The sequence below is a fragment of the Prunus dulcis genome, chromosome 6 (assembly GCF_902201215.1).
Source record: "Prunus dulcis chromosome 6, ALMONDv2, whole genome shotgun sequence".
In the NCBI taxonomy this organism is placed as follows: domain Eukaryota; kingdom Viridiplantae; phylum Streptophyta; class Magnoliopsida; order Rosales; family Rosaceae; genus Prunus; species Prunus dulcis.
In genome coordinates, this window is record NC_047655.1 from 16,532,632 (window position 1) to 16,555,359 (window position 22,728).

Sequence of the window (22,728 nt, forward strand, 5' to 3'; positions counted from 1 at the left end):
TGAAGACACTCTGTACCTTGTTTTCCAGGATTAACTGCAGCTCTTTGATTAACCACTCTACATAGCTAAGTTCCAAGGAAACATGGAAAAGACGCTCTTTAACCTTCTCAGTGATTAGAATGGACCCTCCATACGATAGATCATCTACCTTAATTCGGAACTCCTTTGATTCAATGTTGAAAAACCTTGGTATATGTCTCTTATTCACCTCTCCCTCATTATGTTTCCTTCCCCCTCTTTCTGTTTCCCTCGCTCTCTCACCCTCTCTTTCTCCCATTCCCCCCAAAGTGATATACCCTCACGAATGCTTATGAAATGTGACCAATGCGACTTGTCACCGATCGATACAATAAGTGACGAGAGATGCCTCGTGCAAAGGCTCTATATGTGACGAAACATTCGTCACATATAGAACCAATATGTGACGAGTCGGAAAGTCGTCACGTCAAACAATTTGTGACGGGGTATAGGCGACGACCCTTGTGTCGCTGAAAATGCGTCACATATGGTCAACTGTGACGAATTTACATGTTTTAGTGACGACTACTCGTCTTCACATTAAGCATGTTTTCTTGTAGTGAGATGAACAGAGGCGAGAGCTAAGGAAGAGGCCAATAGGGTCTTCTACTACAGAAGAAGCTAGGAGCGCGAGTATGGACCCTGTGAGTGGTCCACTAGAGTCGTGGGTTGATGGAGAATTGGTGCTAAAGTCATACCACGAAGCAACCAAGTGGATGCTAAAGATGGAGGTCGTTAAGGGGATGTTTACCGAGGAGATGGGCTATAGTGGTATGACCATGTCTGCTCTGGGGGACCAAATGAAGGTAGCTCTGAATTTTTCTTGGCCCTACTTCCAACCTGTGGCATAAGCTTTTGGGGCTGATCTATGTCTTCTTTTTCGTTACAGGCAACCCTGAAGCTCTTTGTCGTAGCTCAAAATGTGGCTGCTCATCGCGAGTTTGACCGAGGCAAAAGAGATGAGCAGGCAGTGACGGTGGCCGAGCTGAGCAGGACCATTGCTGAAAAGGCGAAGGTAAAGGAGGAGCTGGAGCTTGCTCAGGGTCGGCTCGAGGCTGAGATGAAGAAGAATGTCGTGCTCCTATTGTCAGTTAATAAGCTTGCTGCGGAGAAGCGGGGCCTTGGTGAGGAGTTGTCTAAGTCACAGAAGGATTTAGATGAGGCCAACAGAAGGATTGAAGCTTTCACCTCGGAACTACGATCCTGCTATGACAATGCGATGAAGGACTATATGGACTCAGCTGAATACCAAGATAAGCTTGCGAGCCAACGGGTTGAGGGGTACTTTGATCTGATCGAGAAGGTTGGAGAAAAGTACACTTCCCTAGATTGGGGCTTTCTTTGGGAAGATGCCAAAGAGGTCTCAACTGTCCCAGATGAAGGAGCTATGGCGGTCTCAGGAACCCCTACCGTCGAATTGGTGGTTCAAGCTTCCGAGTCGTTGGTTCAGGGTAGCGATACTCCCCAACTTGAGCAGTGAAGGGGTGGGGACCATTCCTCCCCAAGGCGAGCATGCTTAGAAATGCTATTATGAGACTTTGAGGTTGCCAACCTTGTAAAAGATATTTTGGAACAATTTATGCGGGCTGTTTGATTGGCTTGGTGTATGTGAATGTGCTCAGACAAAAATTTTATTATTTTTACTTTTTTTTTATATTTGTTTTGAACTATTTTTAGTTTATACTTGTTTAATTTCTTTGGATTCAAGTTTAAAACATGCATGTGCACTTGTCGTGTAAGGGAGCCGATCAAGGGCTTTGTAACAGACGAACAACTTAGACAAACCAAAAAACCACCGGGGAGCTAAAGTACCGATCACAAACACTAAAAAAAGTCACGCACAACTTTAATTGAAGTACAAAAAGTAAGTAGGTTTACAACGATTTCAAGACGAGCACATCACTGGCTCGGGTAGTTTGATGTCGTGCTCGTGCTCGGTGGGAAAACATAGTAGGTGATAGGCGAAAGCAAAAATAGTTTGAGTGCCTAGGGGAGGTCACATCTTGCTGCCTAAGGATAGTATCGCCTTAGGTGCTCGGCGTTCCATGGGTGTGGCAGCGTCTTGCTACTAAGTTCGGCGAGCCGATACGTTCCTGGTCGGGCAATGTCGAGGACCCAATAGGGTCCCTCCCAATTAGCCCCTAGAGTACCAGCCGCTTTGTCCTTTGTTCCGAGTAAAACTTTGCAAAGAACCAAGTCGTTGGGTCGGAAGCGACGCTCTCGGACATGTTGGTCGTAGTACCGAGCTATCCATTGCTGATATATGGCAAGATGAAGGGCGGCACAGAGTCAATGCTCTTCCAACATGTGAATTTTAACTGAACTTTGGATGAAATCAACTAAAATTTAATGGTAGGGGTGAAATTAGTGAATTCATTTAATTTGAGTGCTATATTGGCATATTTTCTAGTTCAAGGAGGTAAGTTCAATTAGGGTCATAATCCAGCGTTTGGGGGGAAAACGACACATTGTTCTTTTTTTAAAAGTTATTTTATTGAGTGTTTTTTTTCCCTCATATGATCCAATAGAGATTAGAGTGCTGCTAAATGAACCCTAAAATTAACTGAGTACACCCTATTATCAAACTATTTATTGAATTACTAATTTATTATAATATAAAGTTATAAATAAATAAAACAATATCTCCTCCCCCACCCACCCCACCCTAACCCTATTCTCTACGCCACCTCCCTCAATAACCCTAGCCACCATTTCTCCTTCAAGGCCATATGCAATTTTAGAGCATTATTTGGTCCTTATTGAAAGAGATGTATCCCAAAATAATAAATTTGATGCTTGAACATCTAAAGTTTGTTTCAAGATAATCACATGAAATCATTATTTTTTGCTCTACGAGTTGCGATCAGGTGGGGATGGTGGTGGCGGCATTGAGGGTAGTTGTGGAGAGTAGAATAAGGGGGTGATTATGTTTGGTAGGAATCTCTATCTAAGCTAGCACTATGGTTAGTTGTTAACCATCGGTTAGGCTATGGTTAGTTGAGAGTTGGTTAGGTTACCCTATATTAACTGTGAGAGAGTCTATATTGAGGAGTTTAGTTGAGAAATTGTATCTTGTTCTTTGTGAAAGAAATAATATCATTGTTGTTCTTGAGATATTGAGTTAGGGTTAATCATTTTATTAGTCTTTGAATTTAGACCCGATTTGCATTTAAGTACCTCAATTTTCAAAATAGTTCCCGTAGTCCTTTAACTTTAGTTTTGTTAGGACAAATGGTCATGTCGTCAATTTTGTTAACTTTTCTGTTAAGTGCAGGGGCAAAATGGTATTTTCGTATCAAAATTGATTAAAATATGAATAAAAAATTATAAAAATTAAAAATTAAAATTGAACTCTCTCTCCCCTTTTATCCCGATTTTTACTCTCCCAAAACTTTTTTTTTGTTGGTTTTTTATTTGATTTTATTTGATTGTTATTTTAAAGATATATATATATTTTTTGGTTTTAATACCATTTTGCCCTTGCATTTAACATAAAAAGTTAACAAAATTGACGGTAGGACCATTTGTTCAAACGAAACTAAAGTTAAAGGATCAAGGAAACCATTTTGGAAATTGAGGTACTCAAATGCAAATTGGGTCAAAGTTCAGAGACTAATAAAACGATTAACCCTATTGAGTTAAGGTAGAAGGCAGGTTCTATCACTGTTTCATTATTGTGCAATTAATTTAATTTTTTTTAAATATAATTGTTTTATTGCATTATTTTGTAATTTAACATTTTATTCTACATTATTTGGATTGGGATTAGATTCTTGCATTTGAGAATTGGGTTTTGATGAGTTGCCATTCGAGTTGAAGTACAAATGGTGGCTAGGGTGTCAGGGATGGGGGTGAGTCGAGAAGGGGAAGAGTCAGGGAGAGTTTTTTGTTAAAATATTATTTTACTTTATTTTAAATTATTTAAAAGATTAAAAATTAAAGAATGCCTATTAGGAGTATTATGGTGTATCAGAGGTATTTTTGGTAGTTAAATATGATATACTTAGGGGGTGTATTCAATTAGGATTCTATAGCGTTTAAAAAGATTTTGTTTAAGTGCTAGCTTTCATAGAACTTGATGGAACTTTAGAATTCGTATAGAACTTGATAGACTTTCAGAATACTTCTTATAATTTTTTAATAAACTTTCTTAAGATTTGTATGGCTTTTATTCCAGACTTCTATAATTTCTTTAGCTGATATGGTTCCTTGTTCTTTGTAGTTGTAATGAGAAAACTCCAAGCGCAACATCTTTCAAATTCAGAAATAGATAGACACTACTACAATTTAGTTAATCTACGACTCAAAATAGACGACGGTGCACCTTAAAACCATCGTTGTGTTTTAAAAGACGACGGTTTTGTAAAATCGTCATAGTATATCATCTTATACACTACTAAAGTGGAGTTGTGCTGGGTTGATTTTTAAAACACGACACTTGTCAATTAACAAGCGTCGTCTTTTAAAACATGCTAAACAAAAGGGGCGGCTTAACCCCGACCTAAAATTCAGATTTCTCCGTGTCTGTGTGAAAATCTTATATCTCCCTCCTTGAAACCTCATGAGTTCCTCTCTCCTTCCTTGAAACCCTCATGAGCTCTCTGAAACACTCCCCTTCTCACCTTTCTACTCCTCATACGTACCTACCAGCCATCGACGTCGCAATGCCATTAACACAACTACGCCGTAGACGCCATCGTCTTCTTCCCATCAGTCACCACCAGCCGTCATCGACGCCATCTTCATCCCAGACTTCGTCAACACTTGCAAATTGACGCTGTGAGGTCGACACCACCACCAAGAAGACATACAAACTCTTATAAGGTTGTCAATTATTTCAATTTTCTATCTAGTGATTCAATGAACAATTCTTATAAAGTCGTATAGAGATATTTCAGAAGAAAAACAAGTATAAACCCTAGTAACAAGCATAAACTCTAACCCCAAACTATAACCTAATAACAAGAAAAACACGATGAAGAAAAATCATGGAAAAAGAAAACCCAAAGAGGTATTGATCAAAGAAAAAATAGGGAGCATACCTTCACAGATAGAGGAAGGAAGTTGTTCGTCTTCTGTTGCAGAGAGAAAAGCTAGGGCGAGAGAAAAACGTCTGATGAAATACTTGGGGGGAGGTTGGATTTATTATTGTCTTTGTTATTTATAACTCTCCCCTTAAAACCTACGAAAATTTATCACTTAATGAAATCCTTCCAAATATATGGCATTTCAAATGCACCTAGATTTGATTCAACTTTTTTATAATCCTAATTGAATATACCCATATTTGAATGGACTTTTTAAATGTTCATACAAGTCGAAATTGAATACACCCAGACTTGTAAAACCTCTTTTAAAGTTTGTATAAATCCAAATTAAATACACCTGGATTTTTTAAATCTTTTTAAACGCTTGATAATCCTAATTGAATACATTACCCTTAGTTAATTTTATATTTTAATTAAAATATTAGACGGCACCTAGTTAATTTTACATTTTAATTAAAATATTAGGTGGTGTATTCAGCTAATTTTAAGGTTGATTTAGCAGAAACAAGAATAATTTTAAAATAATTTTTAGGGTTTAAACTTCAGGTACTCACCACCGGCTCCCGAGTCTGCACCTTTTTCTCTCTCTTTGCAAGCCATCGGTTTCAGAGAGAGAGAGTGGTGGCAATGGCGGCAAAGCTAGACTTCCCAGAAAGACTCGAAACCCAGATCTGATTCGTGGGGTGGGCAAGTTCTCCAGGTCCAAGATGTAACACAAGCGCGGCCTTTGGGCCATCAAGGCCAAAAACGGCGGCGTTTTTCCCCGCCATGACCCGAAGCCAACGGCTGAGACCGGGCCGGAAAAGGCCCCCAAGTTCTACCCTGCCGATGACGTCAAGAAGCCGCTCGTCAACAAGCGCAAGCTCAAGCCTACCAAGCTCAGGTTCTCTTATATTATTCCCTACTTTTAGTTTTTTAAAAGTAGAAAATGGGTTTAATTTGTTTTATATATATATATATATACACGCATATTTTAAATTGGTTGTATTTTTGTAGGGCTAGTGTTACACCAGGTACGGTGTTGATTATATTGGCGGGAAGGTTTAAGGGCAAGAGAGTTGTTTTTCTTAAGCAGCTTCCATCTGGGTTGCTTCTCGTTACTGGTGAGCGTCCATTTTCATTTTCAGTTCGTCCATTTCTGCGTCTGTATTTGTGTTTTGGGTTGTTTTTGGTTTTAGTTGAAAGGTTTGTGAAAGTTCATCAAAAGAGTCTTAGAATGTTCAGTTATTGTTGTTATTGGTTTTTTAATGTATTAAGGTAGGAATAGTGTATTTTCTTCGTGTCAAGTTTCCTCAACTTAATGTGAATTGTTACAATAGGTACATTTGAATTCTCTAAAACAAGTTGATTTGGACTTCAGATTATCTAATAACCACTGCCCCGACTAGGTGGTTTAGTGGCAGCACTGGTTACATTTTTGCAACAAAGAAGGTTCGTTCTTTCTTTGAAAAGTTGGAAAACTATACCCTTCCCATGCACACTGTGCTTGTGAGATTGCTGCTCTCCTGTAAAGTAGATAGTTTGAGGGTCATAGATAGTTTGAGTGGGGTAGTACCATAGTTCAATAGGGTAGTCGGCACTAATTGCCATTGTGCGTGTTTTTTTTATCACCTGAAATTTCACCAAAGATGGAATCATTCATGGAAAATAAAGTTTTATTGTTTATAAGGGGGATATTTTGGGGAAAGATAAAGGTGTAGAAGCCAAGGGAATCACCCTTCTGTACCAGCATATGTGATTGCATCAATTTACAAAATGTCACCAAATGTCTAATCACACAATTACTTTAAAGTGGATGTGTTTCTGCTTAAAAAATATTATCTCTGTTCCATTACAAGTTTTTGTGAGTGTACATAAAATTTCAAATGTAGCTTCACTAGACCTGTTATAAAGGGCTTTTAATTCTATACTCTTTTTTTTTTTTCATAGGTACATTCAGGGAAGTGTATTATTTCTAACTTGAATGCTTGTTGTATGCCATTGCAGGGCCATTCAAAATTAATGGTGTTCCTTTGAGACGCGTGAACCAGTCCTATGTGATTGCCACTTCCACCAAGGTTGACATTTCTGGGGTGAATGTCGAGAAGTTTGATGACAAATACTTTGCAAAGCAAGTGGAGAAGAAGAAAAATAAGGGAGAGGGAGAATTTTTTGAGGCAGAGAAAGAGGTTAGTTTTATAATTTCTTCAGAAAATTTATATCTGTTATTGCTGTTGTCTATATGGAATTGTATTGTTGTACAATGTCACAATGCCATCAGTGTCTCTTAATTCTTTAATTTTGATCAGACATTCTATAATTTCTGGTCTCCCTTTTCATTGCATCTCTCCACTCCTTTCAGTAAATAAAGTAACTTTTAATTCTTCATAGGACATCATCTGCTTGCTACTGCTTGGATCCTTTTATTCTTGTTATTTTTAAGTTTTTTTATCCAGGAGTCTCCTAAATGTTAGAGAATAGTGTCCATTAACATGCCAGCTTCCGGTTGAATAATTCTTGCTTGTATTAATATTTTCCCAACAACAAATTGTAGGAAAAGAATGTGTTCCCACAAGAAAAGAAAGATGATCAGAAAAGTGTGGATGCCTCATTGATAAAGTCGATTTACGCCGTCCCAGACTTGAAGACATACTTAGCAGCGAGATTCTCTCTTAAGTCAGACATGAAGCCGCACGAGCTTGTCTTTTAGATGATTATCTCGTTTTTATTACTTACTCTTGAGAATTTTCTGGGCTTAGACTGTCTGTTTAAGATTTCTCAGCGGTTTTATGTTTTCATTTTGTCGGCATATCCAACATGATGTATTTTATTTGTTTTAGAGTTGTAAGGGTATATTCGTCTTTTATCTCACTAAGCTGTTATCTTAAGTAGATCATCACACTTTAGTGGTGCATAGTGTAAGTTTTTCTTTTGCTACTAGTGCAAAAAGTTTTTTTATATCAAAGAATGCATGGATTGCATTATTGAGTTTTAATTAACTTTGATCAAATTCTCTCAGACCCTTCATCTCTTTCTTCTTCTTTTTTTCTTTTTTTTTGGTGATTAGGCTGTAGCTCGTAAAATTTGAACTCAAGACCGCAAACACGGAGATTGGGTGTCAAGACCGCGAACACAGATTTGAACTCAAGACCGCAAACACGGAGATTGGGTGTCGTTAAACTAATTGATCATTGGCTCTCTTTTAAACATGATCTAACACAGAGAGTTAGTGGTTTATTTAGGTAGGTCTACTGTAGGGCTTAGTTTGAGAAGTGAAGAAGCAAGGTTTCATGTGTGAATGATCTAAAACTCTAAACTCTAAACTCTAAACAGTATAATCAAACTTGTTCTCATCCTTTTGCCATTATTAACAAAACGCAGAAGCTTCGGGTACAGGATTCGTGTTGCAGCCTTGGTTCTAAATCAAAACCTGTAAATCTATTAATATGTCAACTGTTATATATATTATATATATACATGAATAGCTGGGTCACAAAAGGCCACTTCATCTCCTATTCCTAGAAGAAATAAAATTAGCTCAATGTGGAGGATCTTCAATGATACTCAAAAGGTTCACTTAATTCCATCTCTTGGCATTCTTTGTTCCTTTTGATTTTGACTTTGCTTGCTGAAATGCCTGCATCTTTTGCTTCTTCCGAGCTTCCTTTTCAGCCTATAGAGGAAAACAAACATAGTATCGGCTCAGATTGCTGCACTGAAATATATGAATTTCTTCATTTCATAATGGACAAAAGCTTACCTTAGACATCTTCGATTTGGCTTTCACTTTCGGAGCCTTTTCTTCAATCTCTGCCTCGCGCTCAAGCTCCCTTTCCCTAGCATCAAGATTCTTCTCCAGATAATACTGCAGGTCATAAAAGTTCAAGGTTAGAATCACTGATCAAATAAGCAACTGCATAATCAATTTAGTGTTTGAATAAACTCCAGACTCTGTAAATGGGATCACAACTGCTCATTAAGTTTTCTGTCTGCTTAGATTACAAATGAAAGAAGGATTAAGCAAACGGATCCATGTCACGGCATGATAATTCTACTTTGTTACTTGACTAATTAGGAAATTGATATGATGGTATCAAATCATCCTAGGACGACAATTAAGGGCATAACAATCTGCTAAGGAGGATCAATCTGAGTAAACTATCAAGTTAAATACTTCATGAATCATAATTTGGTTGAGGCTCAGCTGCAAGATGCTGATAAAATCTTCGACTTCAGCCTATTTCTTTTTGAAAATTATTAAGATAAATCCATGAATTACATACTTTAATTCGGGTACAGTACGGGTAGATAGAATGCTTACATTGTAATCGCCTGCATAATTTTGCAACTTGCGATCTTTAACTTCCACTACTCTATTAACTATTTGCTTTATGAAGTATCGGTCATGAGAAACTGTGATGACAGTGCCCTTGTACTCCGTTATTGCCTCCTGAAGTAACAATTAGAGGCCATGTTATAGGCAAGTGATGCTCAGAAGCTGAAGTAATACAAAACATTCATTGTAGACAGAGAATGGAAAGAAAAATGTGAGATATACCTCAAGCATCTCTTTAGAAGGAATATCCAAGTGATTTGTTGGTTCATCCAGAACTAGCAGAGTCGATGGCTTTACCATGAACTTGCAAAAGGCAAGGCGTGCCTAACAAAAGTGAACGACAAACTGTTAAACCATCATCTTGTTCAGCAATCAATTGATTCTTTCTTGCCCTCCATTTGTTTTGGGATATTGACACATTTACTTAGGTACAAAGAACTGACAAATTTCAGTTACAATCCCTTTAAATTACCTTCTCGCCACCACTCAAGAGGGAAACCTTTCTATCAAGCATATCAGATTTGAAATTACAACGCCCAAGGAGACCCTTTATATCATCAAGTCTCCAGTCCTCTGCAGCTTCTTCTACAGTCTCAAGCACTGTTTTATTTAAATCAAGTGCCTCAGCCTAAAAATACATGAAATAGGTTAACACCAGCAATATTGCCACGCAAAGCAAATTGTAAAAAACAAAGAAACTTAGATAAAATGGAAATAAAAATTAATGTGAGGAAATCTAGAAGCATGAAGGTATTAATTAAATCAAATTACCATTATATAAATTATAGTAACGCACCTGATTTTGCTCAAAATAGTTTGGGAGGACATTATGCTCGCCAATCTCAACTTCACCTGCTATTGGCTTTTGTAAACCCATTATTAGTTTCAGCAAAGTACTCTTTCCACATCCATTTGGGCCAATAATGGCAATTTTCTCTCCCCTTTCAATTGTAAGATTTGCCCTGTTAAATAGGACCTGGTACAAAACACAGATTGACAAATATTAACTACTTGTCCCATTTCTCTTCAACAAAGTATAAAATTTGCAGATGAATAGTTTAAAAATACATATGTCAACTCACCTTATCCTCAAAGCCGAATTCCAGATTCTTTATTGTTGCAACAAATCTTCCGCTTCGTCCCCGTTCAGGAAACCTGATCTTCATTTGTTTCCTCTGGAACGGCCTTTCAATTAGATCCTCTTCCTGAAGTTTCTCCAGCTTCTGTTGTTGGCAAGGGAGAGAGTGTTAGATAAAGAATTGAAGTGGGCAGTAAAATGATTAAATATCATGCCATAGAGAGCAATACATACAAATATTTTAGGGACATCAAATAGATATAATTAGCAATCATGTATGTTTAGCATTTCTATTGAGTATCATGATGAACAAGAAGCATTAGGTATCAAAAATTAAATAAAGAAAAGTTTATGCAACATTTAGTTTGTTTGGCTAAACAACAATGATTGGATGAGACAGACTACAAGCCCACTGAACGAACAGTTTGAGAAACAAATTGTTTTGGAATGAATATTTCTCACCACTCTTAAGTGTTCATGACTGAGAAAAGAAAATTAAAGCAGCTAGGTTGTATTGTTGTTAAACAGAGAAAATGATGCAACACCATCCAACTGTAACTAATTGTCCAGGTTAGATTGGTGTATTTAGTTTCTTTTGGAATTGCACCTCAATTTATGTGCTAGTCTGGTAAATCTCAGTGTACCTTTTCAGCGGAAGAAGCACGGCCGGAATTTGCTCCAGCACCCAACCTTTGTATCAAGTCTTTTGTCTGCTCAATTTCCTTCTGCTGCTTCTCCCAAGCAGCATTTTGAGTTTCAATCCATGCTGCCTTTGCAATAAAATACTCAGAGTAATTTCCATCATATGTCCTGGAGACACCCATATCAGTTTCCACTATTTTTGTACACAACTGATCAAGAAAAGCTCGATCATGAGATATGATAACCATTGGCACATCTTGCTGATTGAGATAATCCTCAAGCCACTCAATTGTGTCAAGGTCAAGGTGATTAGTCGGCTCATCCAAGAGTAGTAAATCCGGCTCCTGAAGATAAAACATGGTGCAATGATCAACAGTTGAACCACTAAACATTCTAAGTCAGCTTACACATTCTATCCATATTACCATGTGAAAAATGGATTAAACCACTAATGATTAGTCTGCTAACTTTTTGTGTTGTTTGTCATATTCGCCTCACATAAACAAATATCATAAGTTGTATGAAACAAATATTTGTTGGAAACAGCATTTCGCTCTTCAGAAGTTTATGTTAGCAATTTCCTTATAAACTACTAATAAACAATTGCCCTGAAACCATTTTCTGCAATAACAAAAAGGGGCATAATACTGTCGTAGCAAGAATGAAAATCATGTAGAAAGATATCCATCCATGCATAAGAAAAACTTGAAGCTAATATTCAGCTTCCTACACCAACATAGATCATCCAACACATAAAATACCCCTGATGAATAGGATAGTTAATATACCTGAAGTAAAATCTTTCCAAGTGACATTCTCATCTGCCAACCACTGCTAAATGAGGCCACCAATCTATCCGAATCCTCCGGAGCAAACCCAAGTTCAGGCATCAACTTATTAATCTTTGCATCAACCATATCCAAGTCAACTGCCTGTGCCCGATTCTGAAGCTTATCAAACTCATCCAAAAGCCTTCCCATCAACTCCAAATCATTAACCGAATTCTCCAACGCCTTTTGAACCTTCTCCAACTTCTCTGCTATCTCCATCTCCTCCTTAAACGCACTCATAAACTCCTCCTTCACTGTCCTGCTCAACGAAACCTCGAATTCTTGACTCAAAAACGCAATTTTCATATTGGGTTTCGCCTTTATTACATTCCCAGAATCGGGTTCTTCTAAACCAGCAATAATTCTCATTTGGGTTGTTTTCCCTGCTCCATTTACACCTACCAATCCAACTTTGTCCCCCTTTTTCACTTCCCAACTCACATCTTTCAATACAGTCACACCCTTATAGCTCTTCCTCACATTTTCAAGCTTAACACCAGAAGAAATACCTGAAGCCCCGGAATTTGAATTCTTTTTACCACGTTTATGCTCAAATTCATTCTTAGAATTATCCGAAAACAAAGATTCAATATCGTTATCGGCCGTAGTTTCGGCTACCGATGTTTCGATGGCCAAAGCCGATATCCGGGTTGGAATTTTAGCATTCGGCCTTCTGGGTTTGTATAAATGAGTGGTTTTGATAGAATTGGTGTTGTTACCTCTAGTTGATTGAGCAGCTATTCGAATTGAAACTGAGCAAAGCCGAGGTGGGAAAGCGGTCATTCGGGCATCGAAAGGGGCTGAACCAGTGAGGAAGCTCGAGCGGAGGTCGAGGCGGTGAAGCTTAGAAGTCAAATCCATGGCCGGGAAGTGAGAAAGCGGGGGAAATTTTTTTGGTGAGTGAGAGGCTTCGGAGAAGATAAGCACAAGTTTTGGTGGACATGAATTGGAGAAATATTAAGGTGTGAGAATGAAGTGAGAGAGAAAGAAGTAGAGGGCAGAGTGTTGAGTTTCTCTCTCGGTCTCTCTGAGAGAAACTCTCAGCCCACGAATACGAATATATTGGTGAAATGTGTGGACTTCAAAATACCCTCGTAAAAATAGTTAGAGAGAGACAGAGAATGGATAGAAAATAAGCGTTCTTTTTATACACTACTGGTTTTCTGTTTTTATTCTAATTGTCTTTTCTTTTCTTTTTTTTCTTTTTGCTTCAAATCTTTTTCTATTTATCATTGTTTACGATATTGGAAAATGGTAGCCGTAGACGGTATATACTATATTGGCTTATTATCACAAAACGTCCCTAAGGTTTACGAAACTATCAGATTGCATCCTTAATGTTTTTTTGTGTCACTTATGGTCCTCAAGGTTAGTATGTGCAATCACAAATGGTCCCTGACGTTAGGTTCTGTCAAAAACTCTGTTAGTTTGCTATCGTGGCATACATATATATCACAAAACATCCCTGAGGTTTACACACTTATCACAAATGGTCCTTACGAATTTATTTTTTTTAAAATTTAAAATTCATAAAGTTTTGGTTTTCTTTTTAAAATTATTTATAAATGAAAAAACAATTTATAGAAGGATTTTAATCTTGAGGACCATTTATGAACCCTAAACCTTTAGTTTTTTTTTTTCCTTTTTAAATTTTATGAATTTTAAATTATTTTTTAAAAACTTCATTAGTTTGTTGATGTGGCATATATATGAAGCCCACATCTACAATAATATAGTGTCACATGTATTTAAAATTTAATATATATTTTAAAATAATTATAATTCATAAAATTTTAAAAAGAAAACAAAAATTTTATGAATTTTAAATTTAAAAAATTAAAAAATTTCGTAAGGACCATTTGTGATAGGTGTGTGAACCTCAAGGATGTTTTGTGATATACATATATGCCACGTCAGCAAACTAACGGAGTTTTTGACGGAACCTAACGGCAGGGACCATTTGTGATCATGCATGCTAACTTTGAGGACCACGAATGACAAAAAAAAACATTAAGGATGCAATCTGATAGTTTCGCAAACCTTAGGGACGTTTTGTGATAATAAGCCTACTATATTTTTTGTTTTTGTTAGAAGTATGTTCTATATTGTCAATGACAACCTTTTATGTTTGTTAATCCCATTTAACTTTCCTTTTTATATTTGTGTTGTGATTTAATCAACTCAGCACGTTAATGGGTTTAATTTAGTTAAAAAGGGCGTTGATCTGTATCTTTATGAGAAACGTGTGTCCCTTTTGTAGTTTAGACTATCTCTTATATTAAAATAATAATAATTATCTTGACACGATAATTACTGGTCTCAAATTTGAACCAAAAATCACCTCAGCACGATAATCAAACTGATAAAAATGAAAAATTAACATTAAGATGACAAAAAAGAGTTAATAAAACAAAGCAAAGAATTAACGACTGAAAATTTTAGTAAAATCCTGTCCACATTCAGAGAGAGTTTTCATATTTATTATTATATATAGAGAAAAAATAAAAACAAGAATAAAGACTCAAAATTTTAGTTCCAAATTCGAACCCGCACCGTATAGAAGTCAATGTCATCCATTGTACAGTTTACCTCTGAAAATTAGAAGTAAAATACATTCTGAATATTTTGTAGCCGCGAAAAATAAACATAACTCACAGGACACGCTGCTGCAATGCGAGTCTCGTGGTGCAGATTCTGCAAGGAGATCCTCAGAAATTGATAACATATCCCCTCATCTAATGCCACGTGCTATTCATTGTGAGGGTATCCTGAAGCCACGTCCCCACAACATATTATCATTCAACATTGGATGAGATGAAAGTTTTGCAGTCAAAAATCAACAACTAACCTCACAATGAATAGCAAGTGGAATAGTCACGTCACATAAATCCTCCACGCATAACGCTAGATGGCAAAACAGTATTATCTCAACTAATCACGATTTTATTTAGTATATTGTAATTGATCTAGTATAACTATCTCCGTTTCACAAACGACTCAAAATTTTCACTTTTAATGTATAATATCAATAAATATCATATACTAAATATCATATACAACTTATAACATGTAGTTATACTCCAATACCACACTATAATTGACAGGACCCGAACCAAATTCTGCTTTGGAATTCAAGTCGAACCCTGTGCGTGTCCTATCTTTAAAGTCATTTTTCTACCCATTTAGGCATTTCAGATGTTTAAAACCATCTGAAAGGACCCGAAACTTCATTAAGCGATAAACTTCCATATTGGTCGATACGGAGCCCCGTGGAGTCCACGACCTCCAATTACTAATTTGAGAGTTCCTATAGGTTCCTCACATTTAAGGAACCATTTCCTGCAAATTTGGTATGAAACTGACGATCGAATTGACCACGATCGTGCAAATCGTAAAATTTCTAAACCCTAGCCCCAGGATTCGCGATTTCGGAGTATCCAGGACTCCGATTCACAATCCGTCGAATCCTACACGATTTTGAAATTATCTAGAACAACATATCTGAAATTGAGCGCGATCCAACGGTTCAGCAGTATTGAACCCGGAAATCGCACAATATGGAAAATCCGTTCGGGGCTCAAACGGTATCCAAATTGAGATCCGCGAAATCCTACGCACCCGTGACAACATAAGGATCGCAACAAGACACAGTGCCACTGCACTACCATCACCCACGCGCCGCAGCACGCGCCAGCAGCGATGGGTGTCTAAAGCGATTACACCTAGCCGGAAAAACTTCAAACCACGGCTCCAAACTCCTACCCTAGGTAAACACCATATTTGGAGCCACTTTTGTTCTTGGACCTACCCCAAAAAGTGGCCGGAAGTGGCCGATCACAGAGGCCGAAAATCGGCCGAAACTTCAATCTCAAAAATCTAATAGCTACACTACGAATCGATCTATTCCTACCCAACAGGCAGTTAGAACAGCTCGAGAGGTTCAAGATCCATACCTGGGTCGACGGAAATGGTGGCCGGAGGAGGGAGATCGACGGCTTTGAAGTTTCGATGAGCTCCCGTCGGTTTTTCGCATTTTTCGGCCAGCACAGGTCGTTGGCGGGCGGGGGAACGGTCGGCGAAGGGAGAGGAGACGACGGCGGTTCGAACGCCACCGGTCCCATGGCCGGTGATGCCCTGTGGCGGCGCCGGCGTCTCTTGGAAGGCGACGACCGCTGGAACGGGAGAGAGGAGAGAGAGATCGCGCGCGATGAGAGAGAAAGAGGCTGAGCTGGTTTTATAAATCCAACTTTGAAATATTTACGGTTGTGCCACTGAGACTCTTTTGACCATAACTTTCTCGTTACAACTCCGATTCGGGCCCACTACGTGTCTATGAACTCATTTCACCGTGCTCTACGCAATGGCGTAAGTGGAATTGGCAAATTCCTTCTCGATCAAAAAGTCACATTTTTCTTAATAAAATATTCCGAGGGCAAAATTATCTTTTCTCCAACTAAATTACTAATTAAATAAGAATTTTTGTTTTGGGTTATTACAATAATACCTCCAATTACTGAGCCTACCTAACCCATAATTTCTAGGGAGATTCATTATTATACCCAATGTAGAGGCTCAAATTATATAATAATAATAAAAACACTCTAATATGTAATGGACTTTAGAAACACACCCGAAACTCATTTAAACATAACAAAGAGGCTTTTATTTTCTTATAAATTACAAAACTGTCATTGATTTCTTAAAACAAGCCCAACTCAAAAACCTCATTAAAAAAAACTTAAAACACTTAATAAGGCATTAAAGTAATTTAATAATCAAAATTAAATCTAATAGGACCAACTATCATTTATTGAGTTTTTTTTTTTTTTGTTTATAGAAATTAAATGGTGTAGGGTTTATTTATATCGTGCAAAGAATGGATATACGGCTAAATATCTCTAATTTCATCATTCTTCATTTCATTTCCTTTTTTTTTTTTTTTTTTATACAAGCAATATTAAAAGATAGAGGAATCACATACAAAACCAGGAAGGTAGAAATAAATGTTTCATCTGAAGAAAAAAAATGTTGTGAACAATTTGAGCTACAAAACTCTTGTAGCCATTTCTAAGCCCTTTAATCAACAATCCACATGAAAATTACCAGATCTTGTTTATATTCTTTCACTGATATTATACTTGGTAAGGACTAGAACGTTTCAAATTTGTATTTAATTCTTTTGAACATAGATTTTAAAAAACAAACCCGAAATTCCAAAGCGTTTGATCCGTAGAATAATTTCACAACTCCAGGTATCCATCAGAGTCAGCAATGAAGATTTAACATACCAAATGCCCTGGAACGATAACAGTCTTAATTTAAGGTAGAATGGTGGAGGTAAAAAAACAAGTTTCCTCAAGCAGTACCAAATACCAAATGCTAAGCGATGCTCGGTGCGAATTCGATAGCCAAAACCACCTTCTGTGAAGGTCAGTGACTCGAAGAACCAAAGTATCCCGCAACCAACAGCTGCAGTGTAAGAAGTGCCCTTACAATGCACCAAGTGATGCAGGGCAGCGGCTAATAGCTGCTGTCCAGCGACCCAAACATACCCAAAATACAGAGAATAGAAGGATAAAGCAGTAGAATCGAAGTTGGAACGAAGATAATTGAGTTCTGGGGCACAATCCCAACAGAAACTTTAAAGACTAAAGTCTGAAATTATATTCATCAACAAAAACTAAATACAAGAGCCTCTTAACAGCCTATTTATACTAGAATATAGAAAACCTAATTGACATAGGAATTAAAAACATAAACAGGTAATTAAACCAAATCCTAGTACAAATAGGAAAACAAGTAACATAAAAGCCTATTAATTTAATATAACTAAAACTTAGCCTTATTGGTTGATGCCCACTTAGATTAGGAAAGTCTAATAGATGCTCCCACATCACCAAGTTCAGGCCCCTGAAATTAAAAATCATAGGAAAAGCAAGAACTGGTCAATTTTCAATCATAACATAAAAATGCAAGGAAATTAACACAGGAAAAGAAAAGATCACATTTTCAGACTGTTACTTTACATTGGACGAGAAGGGGGCTCTAGATACAATGGGAAACCAGTACTAGAATTTCAATATTCTATGACAGAAATAGAAGCTGCATGCAGGTAAATTTCACTTTGATCTCCTGCCATCTAACAGTGACAAGTCCCAAGTTCCCAACCATTTGAGGTCAGCTACATGAATCTCAGTTCTCTGTTCTATCAAATCGTCGACTATATTTTCATAAGTCATACAGAATTACATCTTTCAACTATCTGTGATTTTCCACCATGTTAATTTTAGTCTTCCGCTGCCCCCTAACCACTGGCATCTATGTTGCTTACGTCACTCTTTCTAACTGGTGCATCTATTCGTCTTTGTTATACTTGGTCCATACCAGAAACATGAAACCAGAACCATCAAGGAAATGATATTAATCTCTCTCTAACATATAGCTTGTCTTGTAATGCAAAGTTTGTGAAACACTAAGCATTATGATTAACTTAAATGCACGAAACATCTAACATCTGAAATACAAGAAAGGCGGATATGTCCAAGAAACCTCGAAGTTTCGATTAAGTCAACATAATAACAACAAAGATTTTTTAGACATGGCAATTGTGTCCAAGAAACATGTGCAGTAACATAAAACTGAACACTGAAAAACAGATCATTTCAACTGCTGATACGAAACAATACTCACTTTTGTTCTGTGCATGCCACGTGTGTATACCATTATACCAATTCCACTGAAAAAACAGAGCAACAAGACGAACCAAACCAGCAGCAACCACTTCAACAAATGCCATAACAAACGATCTCTGAGGAGACATCCCAGCAGTGGCAATAGACAGCAACGCCCCTTCAAGGTTACAAGGCACAATAAAAGCAGCAGACTTGATCCCCTTAAAAGCCTTCTTTGCAACTTCTTCAGCTTTCATCATCCCTGATGACTCTGCTATAATCCTAGACAGTTGCGGCCGCTTTTTCATCTCTACAAGAAGAAGTGAATATCAAAATCAGAGTGGATGAAAAATCAAATCCAATTCAATCAAATCAAGCAAATCTCACATGGAAAGTAAACAAATTTATTCACATTTTACCTTCTGTGAGACCAGGGGTGTCTGTGTCCGGAGGGAATATAAGAGAAACATGAATATCATGAGATATCACCTCTTGTTGCAGAGCTTCGGCCAACCCACGAAGCCCAAACTTGCTCGCAGAGTAAGCTGTGTAGCCGTAGATACCAACTTGACCAGCTTGGGAAGACATGAGAGCAATCGAACGGGGTATACTGTCTCCTTTCTTCATTTTGGGCAAAGCAGCTTTGATCATGTTGAAGCTGCCAATCAGATTTACGTCCACCATGAACTTCACCTCATCCAATCCCTGCTTCTCGAGTTCTTCAGGGACGAAGACCCCTTGGTTGACAATCAGCACATCAATGGGGTCTGCCTCCTCCACCGCTTTTGATACTGCATCGTAGTCACGAACGTCAGCAGAGAAGATCGACACGTCAATGCCCGTGGAGAGTTGGATGTTGTTCTTTGCTTCCTCGAGCTTGTCGACGGAGCGGGCGAGGATGGAGACTCGGGCACCCTCGGAGGCGGCGTGATGGGCCAATGCCAGCCCGATTCCGCTGGAACCTCCGGTGATAAACACGTGGCGGTTCTTGATTGGGATCTTGACAGAGCGGGGCCGGACTATGAGGTAGAGGATGAGAAGGAGAGCGAGTGGGGGCAGGAGGAGGAGGAGGAGGGCGAGGAAAGAGAGGTTGAAGTATGCCATTGACGGAGCTTTGAAAAGGTAGTGGAAATGAAGGCTGGTGATGTCTCAATCAAAGCTTCTGTGAAGTGCTTATCAATTGATATCCCCTCATCTATCTACACATAGAATAATTCAAATTAGAGAAAGTCACAACGAGAATACAATTTTGAAAAAGAAAACTGAGCAACAATTGTATGAGAATCAACTTGGACAGAGGTTTTCATTCATTCAAATACAACTGACTTTGCATCTATGATGAATTGAATAAAAAAATCTTTTGATTTTCTGTTGAAGAAGAAATAGAAGCAAGTAAACCCTAGATGGATGGATGATGGATCCATTAACTAAATCAATCCATGAGTAAAAATGAAAGTCGAAGGAGGGAGGGAGGCTACAACCTACCTTTTTTAAACCCCAATCAATCGCCGCCAAATAGTTGAGTGAGATGCACCAAGCATGTCAACTGGTGTGATGAGAGAGAGAGAGAGGGCGAAGAAGATGACGATTTGGACACAGGTTTCTTCTTTCTATTGGATTGGGATGCCATCTCAGTACTAACGATGTAGCAGAGCCTTTTCTTTTTTCTTTTTTTCTGAAATCACTTTAATAAAGTCAAGTCAATGTTCCAAAGAGCAAGTCCAGCATCAAGGCTGGACTCGGACTGGGGGGTTTGGAAAAAAAAAAGTGGGTTTTCAGCAGCAGAAGGCAGTCTGGGCAAGAGGTGGGGGTCACGAGACTGGGCTGGCTTGAGGTGGAGTTCGGCCTGAAAAAGCGCCCTAGGGCGGTGACGTCATGGCTGACACCAGGCTAGCGTCAGCCCTTCAGCGTTTGAAATTTTTTTTACCGTTGGTACGTGCAATGCACAAAAATTACCTTCCACGTGTCGGCCTATTAGCTCTCCGATTCTATTTTTTCTTTCAATCCAACGGCAGCCAATTTTTCTGCAATAAAAAATTGAAAAAAAATTGAAATTTTTTTAAAAAAATACACAAAAATTGCTGATTTTTTTTGTATAAATACCAACCAATACTCTTCACTTTTAACACCAAATCCTCTTACATTTTCTTCTCCTTCTACTATTATTCACTTTCTCCTCAATATTTATTCACTTTCTACTCAATATTTTTTCACTTTCAAGTTGTATTTTTGTCTATCATATTATGGGTTCTTCTAATGAAAATGGAGGGGCATGGAGCATGATGGAAGATGTTAGCTTGTGTGAGGCTTGGGTCCAAGTTAGTCATTGTCCCATAACGGGCAATGAGATTAAATTTTCTCATATGTGGAAAAAAAATTCATCAAGCATTTTGTGAAAGGGCAATTGGTTCTACACGTACAGAAATGGCATTATCCAGTAGGTGGAAAGTTCTTAATAAAGAGTTGGCGAAATGGAGAAATGCCTTAGCAAAAGCGATGGACAACCATCGAAGCGGAGAAAACCTTAGCAATGAGGTAAATTATTTGTCATTTTCCTTCTATTAATTTCTATGTCATATTAATTTTTATTTAAATGTTTCTTGCAATTTATATATTTTGTTAATATGTCTCTAGTTTTTTTTTTTTTTAATACATGTTGCATTTTTTTTTAAATTTATTGAATTTGCATTAGTTTTTTTTTACATGTTGCATTGCCAATATTTTTTAAAGTTTCTTGCATTTCCATTTAATTTTTTTTTTTATAGATTATGCAAGCACAAATGTGGTTTGGTGCTACTGGGCAAGGGAAAAAAAGTTTCAACCATACCCATTGTTGGGAGGTGGTGAAGACTTGTAAGAGATTCCAAATTATTCCAACCGGTCCGACGGTAGTCTTGAACGAGACTCCACTTCATGAGACGCCGGCATCGGATTCACCTATGGATTCCCCGATGAGTCAAGACTCACCCATTGAAAAGGAGCCAAGGCCTATTGGGAGGAAGGCGGCAAAGGCGAAGAGAGGGAGTAATTCTAGCAAGAATGCATCTAAATTTTTGGAGGAACTTTCAAAGCACCAAGCCATGAGAATTGAAATGGACTTGAAACAACAAGAGCACGATATGGCTATTCAACTAGAATATGCAAAAGAAAGGGAGTATGTACGCAAAGAAAGGGAGTATGTACGCGAACAAAACATTGAAAAAAAAAAATCGGGAAACCATGGCCATGGATACAAGCCATATGTCCCCTGAAACAAAACAATTTTGGAAGCTAGAACGAAGGGATGTTATGAGAGGAAGACTTTTTCGTGACGATGGACCTAGCAACACGGATTGGTTAAATGATGAAAACCATTAAAATAGTTTGCTTGCCTTTCATGTCTTAGTTTACTTGCCTTTGATTTCATTGTATTTTTTGTTTTGTTTAATTCATGTATTTTATTTTATTAGTTGTATTGCTTTTCTTTTAGTGAATAAAGAAAATATTCAACAAAAATCCTTTTTATTCAAAACATTCCATACATAAAAAACAAACCACAACCAAAGCATAAAAAATAAAACAAACCACAACCAAAGCATAAAAAATAAACAACCACAACCAAAGCATAATAAAATAAAAACAACTTCTTCACTTCATTTTATTCACCTTCATTTCCTTCATTGCCTTTCACCGTCCATAAATGCTCCATCAAGTCAACTTGACGGTGTTCATGAATATAGGACGATTGCATCTCCGTGTAGCGATCAATCATACGGGGCATAAAACTACCCTCTCTAACCAACGGTTCATGCTGCACTGCTTCTCCATTTGGCCCTACTGGTTTTTCATAAATTCGTGTTAGGGCCATGTCCATGGGATTTGGTTCATACACGTCATCAGCATCGTAATCATATTCATCTTCCACAATCATGTTATGGAGGATGATACAAGTCATCATTATACTCCTAAGCACCTCTTCGTCAAATAGACGTGCCGCGCCTCTGATAATAGCCCACCTAGCTTGAAGGATACCAAAGCACCTCTCAACATCTTTTCTGTACCCCTCTTGATAGCGAGCAAAAAAATTTTGCTTATGGGATCGGGGATGTGGAATTGTTTTCACAAATGTTGTCTACCTCGGGTATAT

At 37.8% G+C, this 22,728-nt stretch overlaps 2 protein-coding genes and 1 pseudogene across 4 annotated transcripts; 1 reads left to right on the forward strand and 2 right to left on the reverse strand.

Annotated features, from left to right (window-relative positions):
* Positions 1-5,605: 5,605 nt before the first annotated feature.
* LOC117630374 lies at positions 5,606-8,029 on the forward strand (annotated as a pseudogene). Its single transcript, XR_004586203.1, has 4 exons — positions 5,606-5,949; positions 6,063-6,169; positions 7,053-7,234; positions 7,600-8,029. The product of XR_004586203.1 is annotated as a 60S ribosomal protein L6-like (transcript).
* Positions 8,030-8,380: 351 nt separating this feature from the next.
* LOC117632506 (ABC transporter F family member 5) lies at positions 8,381-13,019 on the reverse strand. The gene is made up of 9 exons (XM_034366002.1): positions 11,890-13,019; positions 11,104-11,445; positions 10,464-10,604; positions 10,178-10,357; positions 9,854-10,009; positions 9,604-9,705; positions 9,367-9,495; positions 8,806-8,910; positions 8,381-8,718 (listed from the first exon to the last, which is right to left on the reverse strand). The coding sequence occupies exons 1-9, from the start codon at positions 12,790-12,792 to the stop codon at positions 8,623-8,625; spliced, it is 2,154 nt and encodes a 717-aa protein (XP_034221893.1). The 5' UTR covers positions 12,793-13,019; the 3' UTR covers positions 8,381-8,622.
* A 4,297-nt stretch (positions 13,020-17,316) lies between these two features.
* On the reverse strand, positions 17,317-20,300 carry LOC117632941 (3-dehydrosphinganine reductase TSC10A-like). Of its 2 annotated transcripts, XM_034366581.1 has the most exons (5): positions 20,088-20,300; positions 19,022-19,801; positions 18,622-18,912; positions 17,829-17,841; positions 17,317-17,431 (listed from the first exon to the last, which is right to left on the reverse strand). In XM_034366581.1, exons 2-4 carry the CDS (start codon positions 19,704-19,706, stop codon positions 17,834-17,836), a joined length of 984 nt encoding a protein of 327 aa, XP_034222472.1. In that variant the 5' UTR covers positions 19,707-19,801; positions 20,088-20,300; the 3' UTR covers positions 17,317-17,431; positions 17,829-17,833. The 2 variants fall into 2 exon arrangements, with proteins under 2 accessions (XP_034222472.1, XP_034222471.1); XM_034366580.1 differs by lacking the exon at positions 17,317-17,431 and having other exon boundaries at positions 17,541-17,841; positions 20,088-20,296.
* Between the last annotated feature and the right edge of the window lie 2,428 nt (positions 20,301-22,728).